General features: G+C 38.4%; 1 protein-coding gene across 1 annotated transcript in view; it reads right to left on the bottom strand.

The window, feature by feature from the left end:
* LOC136866067 (myosin light chain kinase, smooth muscle) overlaps positions 1–15,718 on the bottom strand; it is a 230,549-nt gene that overhangs the window by 36,742 nt on the left and 178,089 nt on the right. The window contains exon 5 of the mRNA XM_067142712.2: positions 8,022–8,163. Within this exon, the coding sequence (XP_066998813.1) occupies positions 8,022–8,163 (142 nt within the window). The remainder of the gene's footprint in view (positions 1–8,021; positions 8,164–15,718) is intronic.

Raw genomic sequence — 15,718 nt, 5'->3', positions numbered from 1 at the left:
TAAAGCTTACTCCTTGGTCAATGCCCACGCTCCCACAAACACTGACAATAAGAAAAACCCAGAGAAAGTGGAAGCCTTCTGGGAACTCTTAGAAGAAACCACTAGCAAGATTCCAAAGCATCACGTGAAAATCTTAGTACGTGATTTTAACGCACAGGTTGGCAGAGAGAGGAAACACAAATGGATTGTTGGTCATCACTCGGCACATTGGAGAACGAATAAGAACGGAGAACGTCTTATAGACTTCTGTAAAACCTTTGTCTTAAAACTCATGTCTACGCATTTTGCGAGACCCCCACATAAGAAGAAAACGTGGAAATCACCAAACCCGTTATTGGGCGAATTCCAGATCAATCACGTCGCAATCTCCAGAAAGAATATGTGTGAGATCCAAAATGTTAGAGTACGGAAGGGAGTTGTCGACTCAGACCACTACCTAACACAAATCAAAGTGAGATTCCAACCCAACAGATGCAGACCTAAACACAAAAGATCTCTAAGAGTTGATCCAGAATGTCTTCGACAGAAAGCCACGACCTTTCTACAAGACATATGAGAGCAGGGCCCCAAGGATTGGCCAGGCCTTCGTAAAACACTTCAGAAATCAGCCACGAAATTAGGACAGCCTCCAAGGAAACGCAAACATAGGTGGTGGAACACGACCTGTGATAAAGCCATTGATGAACGGACGAAAGCATGGAATCAGTGGAATGGACATCAAACAACTAAGAGATGGGAGACCTTCCTAAAAGTTCAGAAAATCTCCTCAAAAATAATCCGCAGGGAGAGACGAGCCCATGACAAAAATAGACTCATAGAAATCAAACAAGATTTCCTTAGAAACAACTCCAGGAATTTCTACAAGACCTTCCGTGAGAATTTATCCAGTTATCAACCACCATCTTTATGTTTCCGTCGAGCAAATGGAACATTAGAAACGAACACCAAAGAGAACTGCACCATTCTAGCTGACTACTTCCGAGACCTCAATTGTGATCCTCCAAAGGAAAGACTGAACTTTGAAAAGCCCATGCCCAACCCTGATTCACAACCACCGACAATACAGGAAACAGCAGAGATCATACGATCGCTTAAAAATAATAAAGCTCCTGGAGAGGACGGCATCACTGCGGAGATGTGTAAACGTGGAGATGATCTTGTAAGCAAAATTCATGCAATCCTAGTAGTAATATGGGAAACAGAAATGATTCCTCAGGATTGGAAGTGTGCATTAATACACCCATTGCACAAGAAAGGTGACAAGGCACATCCAAACAACTATAGAGGCATATCTCTACTGCCAATCGGATACAAAATTCTTTCCAAAGCTCTCTTGAACCGGTTAGAAAAACAGACAGATCACCTGATTGGCAAGTACCAAGCGGGTTTCAGGAAAGGTCGATCATGTGCAGAACAAATATGGAACTTGAAGACGATATTAAAGGATTCGCCGAAGTGCCAGCACGATCGTCACCTTTGTGGATTTTAAGAAGGCGTATGACTCTGTGGACAGACAGACAGTATTTGATACTCTAGAAGAACTCAGAGTGGACAAGAAGACCAGAGCACTTATCCAGCAGACCCTCACAAATACGACCTCTAAAGTGAAATTCCTTGGAGAAATCTCTGAGCCTTTTGAAATATGTACGGGCATTCGTCAAGGTGACAGCATCTCCCCTATTCTGTTTAACTTAGTTCTAGACAAAGTTATTAGAGTGTGGGAAAAGGATATCAAGGGTGTGAACATTGGAAATTTGGGAAGCAAGGTCAATGTGAAATGTTTAGCATTTGTTGATCATCTCGCAATCATTACTAAGACCAAGGATGAAACAAGGTATGCCATACAGAGACTACACAATATAGCATCAAAGGCAGGCCTCCAGATATCTTACGAGAAAACCAAGTACATGGAAAATCTATGTCAAAATAGCAAAAGAACTCCGCTAGAGATGGAAAATGGCACAATTTCACAGGTGCTCTCCTTCAAATACCTTGGAGAAATTATACTACCATCAGGATTAGACAGTAGTGCCAATGTAGAAAGAAACACCAAACTACATAAGTCATACAGACTGACGTGGAATTACTACAACAAAAGAGTCATATCGCGTAATGCAAAATTACGACACTACAAGACAGTTGTATTGCCTGAAGCTTTATATGCCTCAGAAACCAAATGCTTAGGTGGTCATTCTAAAATTACAGAAATTGAAAAGCAGGAGCGGAAAATTCTCATGAAAATTTATGGTCCTACGAGAGAAAATGGAATGTGGATTAAGAGGAGAACAGCGGACCTCTACTCCTTCACCGATAGGTTTACTGATGCCGTACGGAAAAGACTCCTTAATTTCTGTGGCCATATCTACAGAATGAACAGCGACAGACTAACTAAAAGATTATTCAAAGTAATCAACTCAAAGAAGGTCAAAATAAAATGGCTAGAAGAAACTAAGGCGGACCTCCAAGAAATAAATATCTCAGACGACATCATGGAAAATCGTGGAGCTTTTAGAAAAAAAGTTGCCAATTATAAATTTAGGGAGAAACCCAAAAAGACAACTGGTAGGAAGTGGTCGACAGAACGCAAGATGCAACACAGTGCATTCATGAAGAGATTTTGGGAGGATAAGAAGGCACAAACTATCAAACCAACCTACAAGTTCAAACGCGCTCTATGAATGGGCATAACGAAGAAAGAAAAAAAGAAAGAATAATAATAATAATAATAATAATAATAATATGGGGAGAACAACAACAACAAAGGGAAGCCATTAAACCAAGCTAACATGTTCAAACATGGTATTTAATTGGGCATATTAAAGAGAGATTACTAACACTAATTTAGAGGGCCCTAGACCCCGTCCAAAAATTCCTCTATCTTTATGAGATAATAATAATAATAAAATTCAGCCAGCCTGTACAGTGACCATAGTGAAATTGGCAGAGGTGGTGTAACAGTATGGGAGGTTTTTTTCATTTTTCATGAAAGGGACAATCTGTGTGTGATTATGGCTGGAGACCAGTTCAGAGAGATCACTGTTCAGCATCATAATGCTCCCTGCCAGGAAGACTAGTCTGCCATTCCCTTGGAGACATTCTGACACCTGGTGGACAGCTTCCTCTGCAGAGTTTTGAGCTGTAGGGCTCATTCAGTATTAATGTCTACTATTGGGTGGTATATTCAAGGAACACTTAGATGACTGTTTTGAATAAATGTCCACTAACTTTTAAACAGATAGTGTACTGATGTGCCATTCCTGTCATCACTTCAAGTCTGAAGAATATTTTATTTTATTTTATTTTATTTTATTTTATTTTATTTTATTTTATTTTGTAGGGTCCTAAATTTGGCTCATGTGCTATTTTATTAAATTTCCTTATTTCATATGGTATTTTTAATACTGTTTTTATCTATATCATTATGGACTAATAAAGGAGTAATTTTTAAGGCAATGCTCGTAATTGTACTACACTCACCAGCAAAAAAGCGAAACACTATGTATTTCAGATAAAATTTAATGTTAGTCCATCTGAAACCTTGTATAAATGAAATGCTATGACATTAGAACAACATGGGAATGTATCATAAGTTAATTAACTCATTTGACAAGTTTCAGTGCAGTAATTGATAAACATTACTGATTGTGACAATCACAACACCAATACTGCCATTTCCTGCCTTTTGACAAGAATAACCATAAACAGCTGTTTATTGCTGTGAATTCTTGTACTGCTTATTTTTGTGGATGTTACGGCTTATTTACAACAGTTAGTCTGGCTTCTAGGTCAGGTAATAACAGCTTCTTCATCTAAAAATGCAGAAAGGGCTGTAGCATTAGTGGAGGATGGGCGCAGTATACATTATATTTTATTAAAATTCGTATCCACCTTATTCAATACATTAAAATATTTTAAAGATGAAATTACAACATATATTTTATCAGAAATAGTTTCAACGCCTAATTTTGCTGAAATACATTCTAGGAAATATTTGGCAAACATATAAGTTTATCTACATCACATAAAACAAATTTTAAAAACATATTGATGATTTAAAAACATGTTGTAATTAAACTATTTCAAGTCCATATTATCTAAGACTTGCAAGTATTAAACTTTGAATTGATAAAATACGATGTAAGATAGTTTATATTATTGTGGGTTTAACAAAAACAACCACTGAAAACACAATCTTCTTAAAAAACTGTAGCTCTGTTTGAAACTTTATAAAAAAACATTTTCGTGTAGAACCGTATTAAAACTAATTCAATAAAATCTTCAAGCTGTTATATTGTAGTAATCGTAGTGAGGTGGAAAATAAGAAGCTGGTGCTTTTAGATGTTAACAATTATCTCATTCCCAGTTCAATGCGGACCTGAAATAATAGGAAACTAGTAATTTATCGCTTTGACTGAAAATGTAAAATTTACGTCTTATAACATAAACATTTAAGTGACTCACCTCATATGATCGCTGTCCTTGCGAAGCACCGAGTAGCTAAGTGAGCCTTGTTGTGTTAGCAATCAAGTATCCAAGGTTAGTTTGGGTCAAAGAGGGTAACTAGGGGAACTAGGGGAAGAAGGGAGGAGCAAATGAGGGGCGGCAACCTGTTGGAGCTCCGGAGGGCGGCGTGATCGTGAAAGGTAGCACGTAAAGCTATTGCGCATAATCTGAAATACTGTCCTATTGTCAGGTATATGTACATTTTTAAAAAACTCAACAAGAAAATCAAAAAGAATATTTGATTTTTCGGAAATTTCATTTAAATTAAAGTTTGGATTAAAATACTGATCCAAGTGTGTATACATTATATAGCAGACGTTATAGGCATATCTTGTTCTAACATGTACAGAATGGTTAAAAGGTACAGAAAGGACAATATCTACATCAGGAAGCCCAGTTCTGGTAGTATGAAAAGCACTACTGAGCACGATGATCACTTTCTCGTGATGCAAGTTCTTCATGATCGGCACACAACAGCTGTGGAGGCCAGAAATTGTTTGCAGCAAATACGGAGCATGAACATCAGTGATAGGACAGTAAGCAGGAGATTGTAGGAAGTGGATTTAAAGTCCAAAAGGCCTGCCACAGGGCCTCAGCTTACATGTGAGCACCATTCCTCTCGGATGCAATTCACCAATGCCCATTGAAACTGGACTGTGGAGCAATGGAGCTCAGTGCTGTTCATAGATGAATCCAGATTCTGTTTGAGGGCACTGGATAGAAGGGAGAGAATATGGAGAAGGTCCACGGAACGTTATTCACTCACTGTGTACTTTCTCTGCAAGGACACCGTTCAATGGAGGCTCTATGATGGTCTGGGCTGCGATTACCACTGATGCATGCACGGAGCTTGTGTTCCTCGAGAATGGAAGTCTGACAGCCCATTGATACACCGAGGAGATTTTAGTGGACCATGTGATGCCTTTTACACCTGTCATCGGCAAGAAATTTATTCTGATGCATTACAATGCTTGCCCACTGTTGCCATTTGTGTATGTGAATACCTGGATAAAGTCAGAATTGAGCACATGATGTGGCCTGCTCGCAGTCCCGACCTAAACCTGATAGAGCACGTCTGGGATAGGCTTAGGAGATGTGCTAGGAGTCGTTCCTCTGACACATTGGCTCAACTTCAGGCTGTGTTCCAGGCAGAATGGGAGCTCATATCACAAGGGAACATTTGAGATTACATCCTGAGCATGGCTGATCGAATCACAGCTGTAACTGCAGCTAGAGGTGGTAATACCCATTACTGAGGCAATGGAAATGTATTGAAAACATGTGGACAAATGGACTGCATACGAAACTGCAGAGCTCCAGGTTTTGACATTTCCAAATTTGTGTTGGTGGACCATTGTGACTGTCACGATTAACAATATCAATTCTCAACTTCTAAAATGGCTAATTATGATACACTGCCATGTTGTTGTAATGTTGTAATATTTGATTTTTACCATGTTTCAAATGGACTAACATTAAATTCTGTCTGAAATAATTAGTGTTTTTCTTTTTTTCTTTCTGGTGTTAGTAATCCTTAAACGAAAAATATGTTAAGTTACACATACTGTAGGCTGTACTGAATACAAATTTTAAAATGTGACAAAATTAAAATCAATTAATATTGAATTTTTATGACTGCATTGTAATTGAAATCTACTTTCAATCTATTAGGTCATGTTATACGTACATAGTACATGTTGAAGAGATGTTAAGTACAGATCAAAAATTGCTATTCGGACACCAGTGGGATCCGAACCCACAACCTCCCAATTTTGCGTCAGTTGCTCCACCAATTAAACTACGGTGGCCTAGGTCATTTTGTTCTGTTGGAAAGGATCTAAGCTACAGGTCTGGTCAGTGGTGTGCACTGAACCCCATCTACCCCAGCGCTGCTGGGCTAAAGAACTTTGTATAAACACTTTCTAATTATTCCTTAGAATGCTTTTTATAATGTTTAAAAAATTGCGAACATCTAAGCCAAACCAAGTACAGCTGTCTCGACAATCCACTCGTACTACCGCAGTTCAGCTTCTCCAGAGAGCTGGATTTCCTTGCCGGTGCGAAAGAGCTCCCCCAGTGAAATTTAAGTTCGCTTGGGTGACGCATGCACTTGAAGCTTCCTTGTCCTGAGAGCGGTGCGGACCTGTAGGCGCAACCCGACAGAAATTTACAGCGACAGGCCAGCTAGCTGTTAGTTTTAATACTTGACATGTGAAGTGTTCAGCACCACATGCTAGAGACTGCAAGAAAAATATCAACATCTTAACAGTATAGCCACGTACACATCGTCTTGCTAATAAAAATAGAGCCAGTATATGAAATCAATTGTAATATAGAAGAATATAACTTAGTCTGGGGTTTCGGCATGTATACAGTTTTTCCAAGCAATTCATTGATGGCATGTGTAGAGTATGTGTTCTGATAGCCGCAGAAAAATATTTAGGTTGCCCAGCATGAACACAGCGTGAAGTAAAATAATTTTGTATTTGGTTTGTGATGGTGGTATATAGTGAATTTTTGTAGTGTTCCTCTTGGATTACAGGTGAAGGTTTCACAAGTTCTGTGGCATTCTTCATGTATATAACGTGTGTTATATGTCGTGACAAATATTTTCCCTTGTTTGTTGTTGATTCACGTACACTCAGAATGCGAGTGAAACTATAAAACTTTAGCGACGGTAAAGTACCAGTTAAATTTTTCTGATTAGATTAGGCTTTTTCACTAAAAAGCAAATAGTCCCAGTATATTTTTGTGAAAATTATGACTACTATCACGAAGCGCCACCGGATGAAATGTAAGTATATTGTTTAAAATCTGCTATAGATTAAGTTATGATGGTATCGTCACTGCCGTGGATATCAATTTGGAAGTATGTGCGAGTGTGTGGTTGAAAATATTCTTGAAAGATCTTTCTCAGGTAGACTTTTCCATGAAAAACACAGCCTTATAAAATGGTAATGTTGACTTTAGAGAGTGTAGTGGGGCTACGATTGTTTATATTTAAAAAACTGTTTTGCAGCTGGGTTAATGAATACGTTCACCACACGCCACTAGGTCTGGTAATACTGCCATCACATCTCCTCAACATGTACTATGTACCTAATTGGTTGAAAGTCGATTTCAATTACAATGCGGTTGTGCAAATTCAGTATTCACTGACTTGGCCCACAACGAGTGACTTGCACGAACTCTACAGTGTGATGATAGTGTGCCAGACTTTTATCTTAGATCCTTTCCAACAGAACAAATATGACCCAGGCCACCATAGCTGAATTGGTAGAGCAACTGATGCCAAATCGGGAGGATGAGGGTTCAGATTCCACTGGTGTCTGGTTGGCCAATTTTGTTCTGTACTTTATATCTCTTCAATACATACTATGTACATATAACATGACCTAATAGGTTGAAAGTCAATTTTGAATATTAAAACCATTTTTCACTGGCACTTTGTTGGTAAATCAGCCACAATATGATTTTTGCTAATAATCTGTAACATGTAATACTGAAAACATATTTACCTTCATATCCAAATGGAGAATGTTTTGTTGATGGATGAATTCAATACCTTCACATATCTGCCTCATGAAAATGGTACATGCTTTCTCTGTGAGAATGAAGTCATCATCAATGACCCGTTCAAACAACTCTCCTCCTTCTATTCTGAAAATATACATCAAATGTTGTCATTAACTGAAGAAATTAAAGGAAGCAATCCAACAGTGTTTCAAAAATTTGTCTTCAGGTCAGCAATTCTAAAATAGCAATGTATACAAACAAGTTAAATCAAACAACTCTCTGACTTTTGACTTGAATAAGTTTAGGACAAAGGATGAAGGGGGACTGGTAGACATTCATACTCAATATAATTTACAAGTACAATCTAGCCCTTGAATAACACTGTCCTGCGATGGTTTCATTACTGCCATCCTGTATTGCTTTTTACAATGACTTCTGCATGCTGAATCAGGATCTGATGATAATTTTTCCCCATCACATAACATTTTCTCAAAAATTCTATATTACTTTTATTTCATCACATGCATTTCTTACATTGTTAGGAAGAGTGTTGCTTTAATTTAGATTTCCATATTCTTTTATTATTTGATTATTTTATTAATTCGACATCCTGCAGCCATTTTGGAGTACTGTATTATCACGCTCAGAGTGTGGAGCCAGCAACTATGTACAAAATAGTCAGTAACGCGTGGTTTTGGCTGAGTGGCATCATTCTCTCATTGTGCTTCGTCCGCAACAGTCTGAGTTGTGTTTCACTTGCTAGTGAAAAGAGATTTTTGTGTTCATAAGCATTCTATATGTGAGTGATGTACTGTGTTAATATTTTTATTGAACTTACATCTTTCAACATGCCATGATGTGGCTGCAAGAACAATCCAGATAAATTCTGCTATGTATGTGGAAGTTTCGTGCTCATGAGACAGTGGCGCAATATAACCGAGTTCATGAGAAAGGCCTACTATGCCTACCTTGGCTTGAAACTTGGAGACCAAGACAAGCCATGGGCACCACATAAGGCTCGTAGAACCTGTATAGAGCAGTTATGGCAATGGGTGAATGGTAAGCAAACTGCGTTGCCATTCGGTATTCTAATGGTTGGGTGAGAACCACCAGACCACAGTACTCACTGCTACTTCTGTTCTGTGAATGTGAAGTGATTTAACAGCAGCAACAAAGGTAACATTGTGCATCCAAGCAATATTCAATCTGCAGTTTTACCCGTTCCTCATGGCCCTGATACACTAGTACCACAGCGTCCAGAACTACAGGATTTTCCCTCTTCTGAATCTGGCACAGAAATGGCGGGCACTAACTATGACTGTGATTTCTCCTCTGAATGTGTTGGAAAAAACTGAGACTGTTTGAGCAAAGTGCATTAAATGACTTTGTTTGAGATGTTGGCCTTACAAAGGAATCTGCTGAGTTACTCGGGTCTAGACTTCATGAAAGAAACATGTTGGCACCAGGAACGACGTACTATTGGTACAGACATCGTGGACAAGAATTTATACCCTTCTTTTCTGAAGAGGAAGCCTTGGTTCATTGCAACAACATTCCGGAGGTTATCTTAAAACTAAGAGCACCACGGTATGACCCTATTGACTAGAGACTAGAGACTTTTCACAAGTGGCAAGTATGTGGTGATTTCAAAATGATAGGTATTCTGTTAGGTTTACAAGGAGGTTACACAAAGCACCCCTGCTTTCTGTGTGAATGGGACAGTCGAACAAGGTTACATCAGTGGACTGAAAAAGAATGGCCACATAGACAATGGATTGTAGGGTCAAAAAACATCAAACAAGAAACTCTTGTTCACAAGAGCAAAATACTGTTACCTCCACTTCATATCGAATTAGGGCTTATGAAGCAATTCGTTAAGGCCCTAAACAATGACGGTGAATACTTTCTGTACCTGTGTCATCAATTCCCAGGCATCAGTAATTCCAAAATCAAGGAGGGTATTTTCACAGGTCCAGATATCAGAAATTTTCTTTCTAAAGCTAATTTTGAAGACATTATGTGTGCTGCAGAGCGATTGGCATTGACAGCATTCTGGAATGTGGTCAAAAACTTTCTTGGAAACACGAAGGATTCAGACTACAAACAAATGGTGGATAGATTGCTTGTTTCTTTCCAAGATTTAGGCTGAAAAATGAGCTTGAAAGTGCACATGTTACATTCACATCTGGACTATTTCCCTGAGAACCTAGGAATGCTGAGCAAATGGAGAAAGATTCCATCAGGATCTACAGGAAATGGAACACAGATATCAAGGGAAATGGAACAAACACATGGTGGCAGATTACTGCTGGTTACTAAAGAGAGAAGGTCCAACTACTCCTCACACATGAAAAGCAAGGCGAAGACATTTCTTATACTAAGGTAGGACATTATAAAATTGAAACCATTGACTTACAATTCTCAGTATGTTATGAGACATAATGCGTGGTAAATTTTGGTCCATTTGGCTGTGTTTTTCTACAGATCTATTAACACAATACACTACATACCTTTATATTATGTTCATAAGTATACCAGTGTAAGATAGGAGTGTTCAGATGGGTGAAAATAATAAGAAAAAAGCGTTCTTTACGTGTGATAATAGTAATCTTGCATGCGCGCGCGCTGCATATTTATCAAATTTTCACTTTGAATTTGTACAAAAACCTGATGTGATAGGGGAAAACTGACTTCTGTTCCGGAATCAGCATGCCCGAAATATAAAAGATCACTATGTAAATTTCATGCAATGATCGGAAAGTTTGAATTCGCAGGTCAGTGTACTTCAACTCAGGCAGTGTACATTAAAAAATTTCATTTCATTTTCTATTGGCAGTGTGCACTGATCAGAACTCTAGATGTATAGCATATCTTTTCTTTGTTTTTGGGGTGGGTAAAAATGCAGGCCAGTAAGGATGAACTGGTAGTATTTGTATGCAACTAAGTAAGAGTATTAGAAAATGAACAATAAGTAGTTATAAAATCCATTCATCAACTACAGTAAATAATAATAATAATAATAATAATAATAATAATAATAATAATAATAATAATAATAATAATAATAATAATAATAATAATAATAATAATAATAATAATAATAATAATAATAATAATAATAATAATAATCATACTTGGCGTAGGGACGTGGCGCCCCCATCGCCCAGTGGGAAACCACTGCAATCACCCACCCGAGTACCGGCGGGAGAACCGAAGCATGGGGTATGGAGGAAATGCCATCCCGAGTCGAACATCAGGCTCTCTCCAAGGCTTACAACCTTGGAAGTAACTTGGTCGATGTAAAACTACACCGACCCCAAACTACAAGTTTTCGACTGCAAAGCATGGAGGAAAATTCAACAGGAAATTGTACCCCAGGTGGTAACCAATCCACCGTCGCCTTGAGGGACGCAAGCAGGCCTTCGGATTCTGGCGAGCCTGCACCTACATACAAGGAGGTATCGGAGACTCCTAGGAACAAAATCAGCCACAAACACCGAAATTTCTTTGCTACCTTCAATGCCAACTCCCTCTTGAAAGTTGGTAAACTCAAACATCTTACGGATGTCCTCTCCCATCATGAAATCCTAATTACAGCAGTTCAAGAGTCAAGGTTTACTGATGAACATGCGTTTGAATCACAAGGTTATAGAATCTTCAAAGGGAAAACTGGCAAACGTGTGATGAAAACTGTTCCACACCTCGGCACAGAATTTATTGTCAGCAGGAAAATTATTGATTCAGTCACCGATTTCAGCTCTCCTAACAGCAGGGTCTCGATGCTTAGCTTTCGGAGTATGAACAACGTACACACGCTTGTGAACGTACATGCGCCAATTAACCAGGCAAACAAGGAAGACCCAGAAGGAACAGACAAATTCTGGGAGGACCTGGAAGATGTTATATCAAAAATTCCTGACAAACACACAATCATTTTGCTTGGAGACTTCAATGCCCAGATTGGCAAAGAAAGGAAATTCCAAAATATCGTAGGAAACTATCCAGCCCACAGACGAACCAACCGAAATGGGGAAAGGCTTATAGAGCTTTGTAAGGCATTCAATCTTGTTCTTAAGTCAACAGCCTTCAAACATCTACCAAGAAAACAAAAGACATGTATATCACCAAATCCTCACTTGGGAGAATTTCAAATAGATCATGTTGCCATTGCACGAAAAGCAACACAAGAGATCCAAAATGTTAAAATCCTGAGAAGTGCTAACCTTGACTCAGACCACTATCTATCCAAGATCAAAATTAAGCTTCATCCAAGAAACACCAAAAGAGTTAAGATAAAGAAAACTAGCAAATTTGATACAGAAAATCTGAAAACCAGCGAAAAATTCACTCAGAAACTTCAGTCTTTGGACACAGAAAATTGGGAACAACTGAAAAATGCCATTGTTGAAACGGCTGAGGAGACAGTATTGCTAAATAAACCAAAGAAGCATCCGTGGTGGACTCAAGAATGTGATGAAGCCATAACACAAAGACAAATCGCTTGGCAAAAATGGAATTTCCTGAAGAATCCAGAAAAATATGAAGACTTTCTGGAGGCTAGGAAACATGCAGCGAAAGTGATCCGCCAAGTAAAGCGCGCATTTGACAAAAACCAACTGACACAGATCGAGCAGGACTTCAATAAGAATAATACTAGGGATTTCTATAGAACCTTCAAACACAACCTCACCAAGTACACCCCACCAAGTCTACATTTCCGAGATCACAATGGAAAAGTTGCCTACAACGACAAGGATAACTGCCAAATCTTGGCTAAATATTTTGAATCTCTTCTTAACTGCGAAGAACCAGAATCAGAATTCACCTTTGAAGAATCCAGACATCCCAACCCAGACTCTTCTCCCCCCACAAAAGAGGAAATCAAACAGATAATTACATCATTAAAGAACAACAAAGCACCTGGAGAAGATGCGATAATTGCTGAACTCTGGAAGGCTGCAGGTGAAAAGGCGATCGATAAACTAACTGAGATCATTCGCGAGATCTGGGAAACAGAGAAGATCCCAAATGATTGGACAGCAGCCCTGATTCATCCCCTACATAAGAAAGGTGACAAAACAGATGTAAACAACTATCGCGGCATCTCCCTTCTCGCAGTAACATACAAAATTCTCTCCAAAGCCCTTCAAACTCGGGCAGAAGAGCAACTTGATTCACAGTTGGGTGAATACCAAGGAGGCTTTAGAAAAGGACGATCTTGTGCAGAGCAGATCATGAACCTTAAGTCTGTCCTGTCGTACCTAAAATCCAGGAATAAGAATTTTGTAGTTATTTTTGTTGACTTCCAAAAAGCCTACGACTCCATAGACCGACACACACTCCTCCGCATTCTGAAGGAAATGGGCTTAGACAACAAAACGAGAGCTATCATTCAACAGACCTTAACCAGCACTACGTCCAGGGTGAAATTCAGGGGAGAAATTCCGAACGTCTTTGAAATCAAGACTGGTGTTAGGCAAGGGGATGGACTATCACTGCTTCTCTTCAACTGCGCTCTGGAGAAAATCATTCGGGAATGGCGCAAGGAGATGTGAAAGGAAGAGGTTGAGAATGGCCTTAGAATAGGATATAAGAAAGATGATCTTATCATAGACTGCCTAGCTTTTGCAGATGACCTAGCGATCTTTTCTGATTCCCTAGATACTGCTGAAAAACAAATTAACCAACTGAGAATCCAAGCAGCAAAAGCTGGCCTCCAAATCTCTTTCCAAAAAACAGAGTTTATAACCAACATCAAGCCAGCCCCCAGAGAGCTCATTGTGGAACAGGGAAAAATCAAGCAGGTGGAAAAGTTTAAGTACTTAGGCGAGTGGATAGTACCTAACAACTCTGAGAAAGAAGCAATCATGTGCAGAATCAACAAGATGGAGGTGACATATCAGCTGTCTAGGAATGTCTACGACAAAAGATCAGTGTCCATCAATGCCAAGCTTAGGCATTATTGTTCGGTTGTACGCCCAGAAGCACTGTACGCAGCAGAATGCCTTGCAATGAACAGAAAAGGTCTGATGGAGAAGCTAGAAGCTAAAGAAAGAAAAATCCTGAGAAAGATTCTTGGACCAATCAAAGAAAATGTGAGTACAGGAGACGACACAACAGCGATCTGTACCAGCAAATGGAGAGGATAACGGACACGATTCGGAAAAGGAGGATTAATTTTTATGGCCATCTAGCACGCATGAGCACACAGAGACAAACCAATAGGATCTTTTCCTACTTTCTTAACAAGAAAACCAAGGGACCCTGGTTTATCGAAGTTGAAAAAGACCTTCAAGAAATAGGAATCACACTCGAAGACATCCAGAAACATGCTCCTCTCCAGAAAAAGCTCCAGGGATACAAGAGGTTCCAAGAAAGGCCAAAGTTGAAAACAGGCAAGAAGTGGACTGACGAAAGGAAGGAGGCTCACAGAACGAGAATGTGTGAGTACTGGGGAAGAATTAAAGTTCAAGGATGCAAACGGTTGAAATAACGCGGTCCACAGCAGGCCGAAACGAAGAAAGAATAATAATAATAATAATAATCCTCTTGTGCTAGTTTAGTGGTTACTATCTCCTATTACATACCCATATATTTAGGATAGCACTGCTAGTGCTTCAGATATATGAACTATACTTTTTGCAGATTTTGAAAAATTAAGGCAGAATATCAGCTCATCACCAAATAATCATCGGCCCCTTCCGAAACTGATTTGTAAATATGTGGCTGGCTAGAGCATGTTTTAATTCAAAGAAGACCCTATTCCTTCTTTCTTTCTTTATTTAGTTATTTATTTATTCATTCATTTGTTTATTGTCTGCAATGGAGCACAGTTCAAATTACAGAAGACTTAAAACTACAATAAATTTCATGCACTCAAACACAAGTGATTTTCAAAGTAAACACAAAAAAAGAAAAAAAGAAAAAAATCCAAATAAATATATAAAACTGAAACAATTTAAATACTAAAACAGTCATTTTTATAGATATAAAAATATAATGCAAATTAGTTATTGAAATATCCAAGGTCATGCATTAAAGAATAACTTCTGATGATATATTGACATACTGTACATTAATAAAATATAATTAGCTAAATAATACCAATGCAGTCCAGTAGATTCTATAATTCTCATGACTGCTCTGACTTTATTGCAGGGAAATACAGAGATACTGGACTAGGTACAGGCCTTGGACATTAAGATATAACTCTTTAAAAAGCTTTATAATCTGTGCTTTTCTGTTTTCTTTTTGAACATTATCTGATTATGGTTTATATCACTATTGTAAATACAAGACTGCTCATGGTGGTTACACAGGCATGTTCACAGTCTTTGATCTTATTTTTCTGTTTAAGATATATGTTTTGTTATGAATGTTATGCAACATTCCTTAAATTGATATAGACTTTTAGAGATTATACAATGTCACATTCTTTAACATGTCAGTAAATCTGAATTGAGTTGATCCAACATTACCTAAGTTCCAATGATATAGAACATCTTTCAAGCATATTCAGATGTAGAGTTCTGGCAGAGAAAGAAGCAGATGTGAAGATGAATTGAATAAAGATTTCAACAATGAACAAATTTATCCTACAAAAGGGTGTATTGGAGGAAGAAATAAAAAGCTGGATCAATAAGCATGGAAAAGCCTGAGGAAGGTATCCAATGTGTTGTGTGATTAGAAAGATGAGGGA

This window comes from Anabrus simplex, chromosome 3 (assembly GCF_040414725.1).
Source record: "Anabrus simplex isolate iqAnaSimp1 chromosome 3, ASM4041472v1, whole genome shotgun sequence".
In the NCBI taxonomy this organism is placed as follows: domain Eukaryota; kingdom Metazoa; phylum Arthropoda; class Insecta; order Orthoptera; family Tettigoniidae; genus Anabrus; species Anabrus simplex.
The sequence above is the reverse complement of the archived record's forward strand: the minus strand, read 5'-3'. Positions and strand labels throughout refer to the sequence as shown.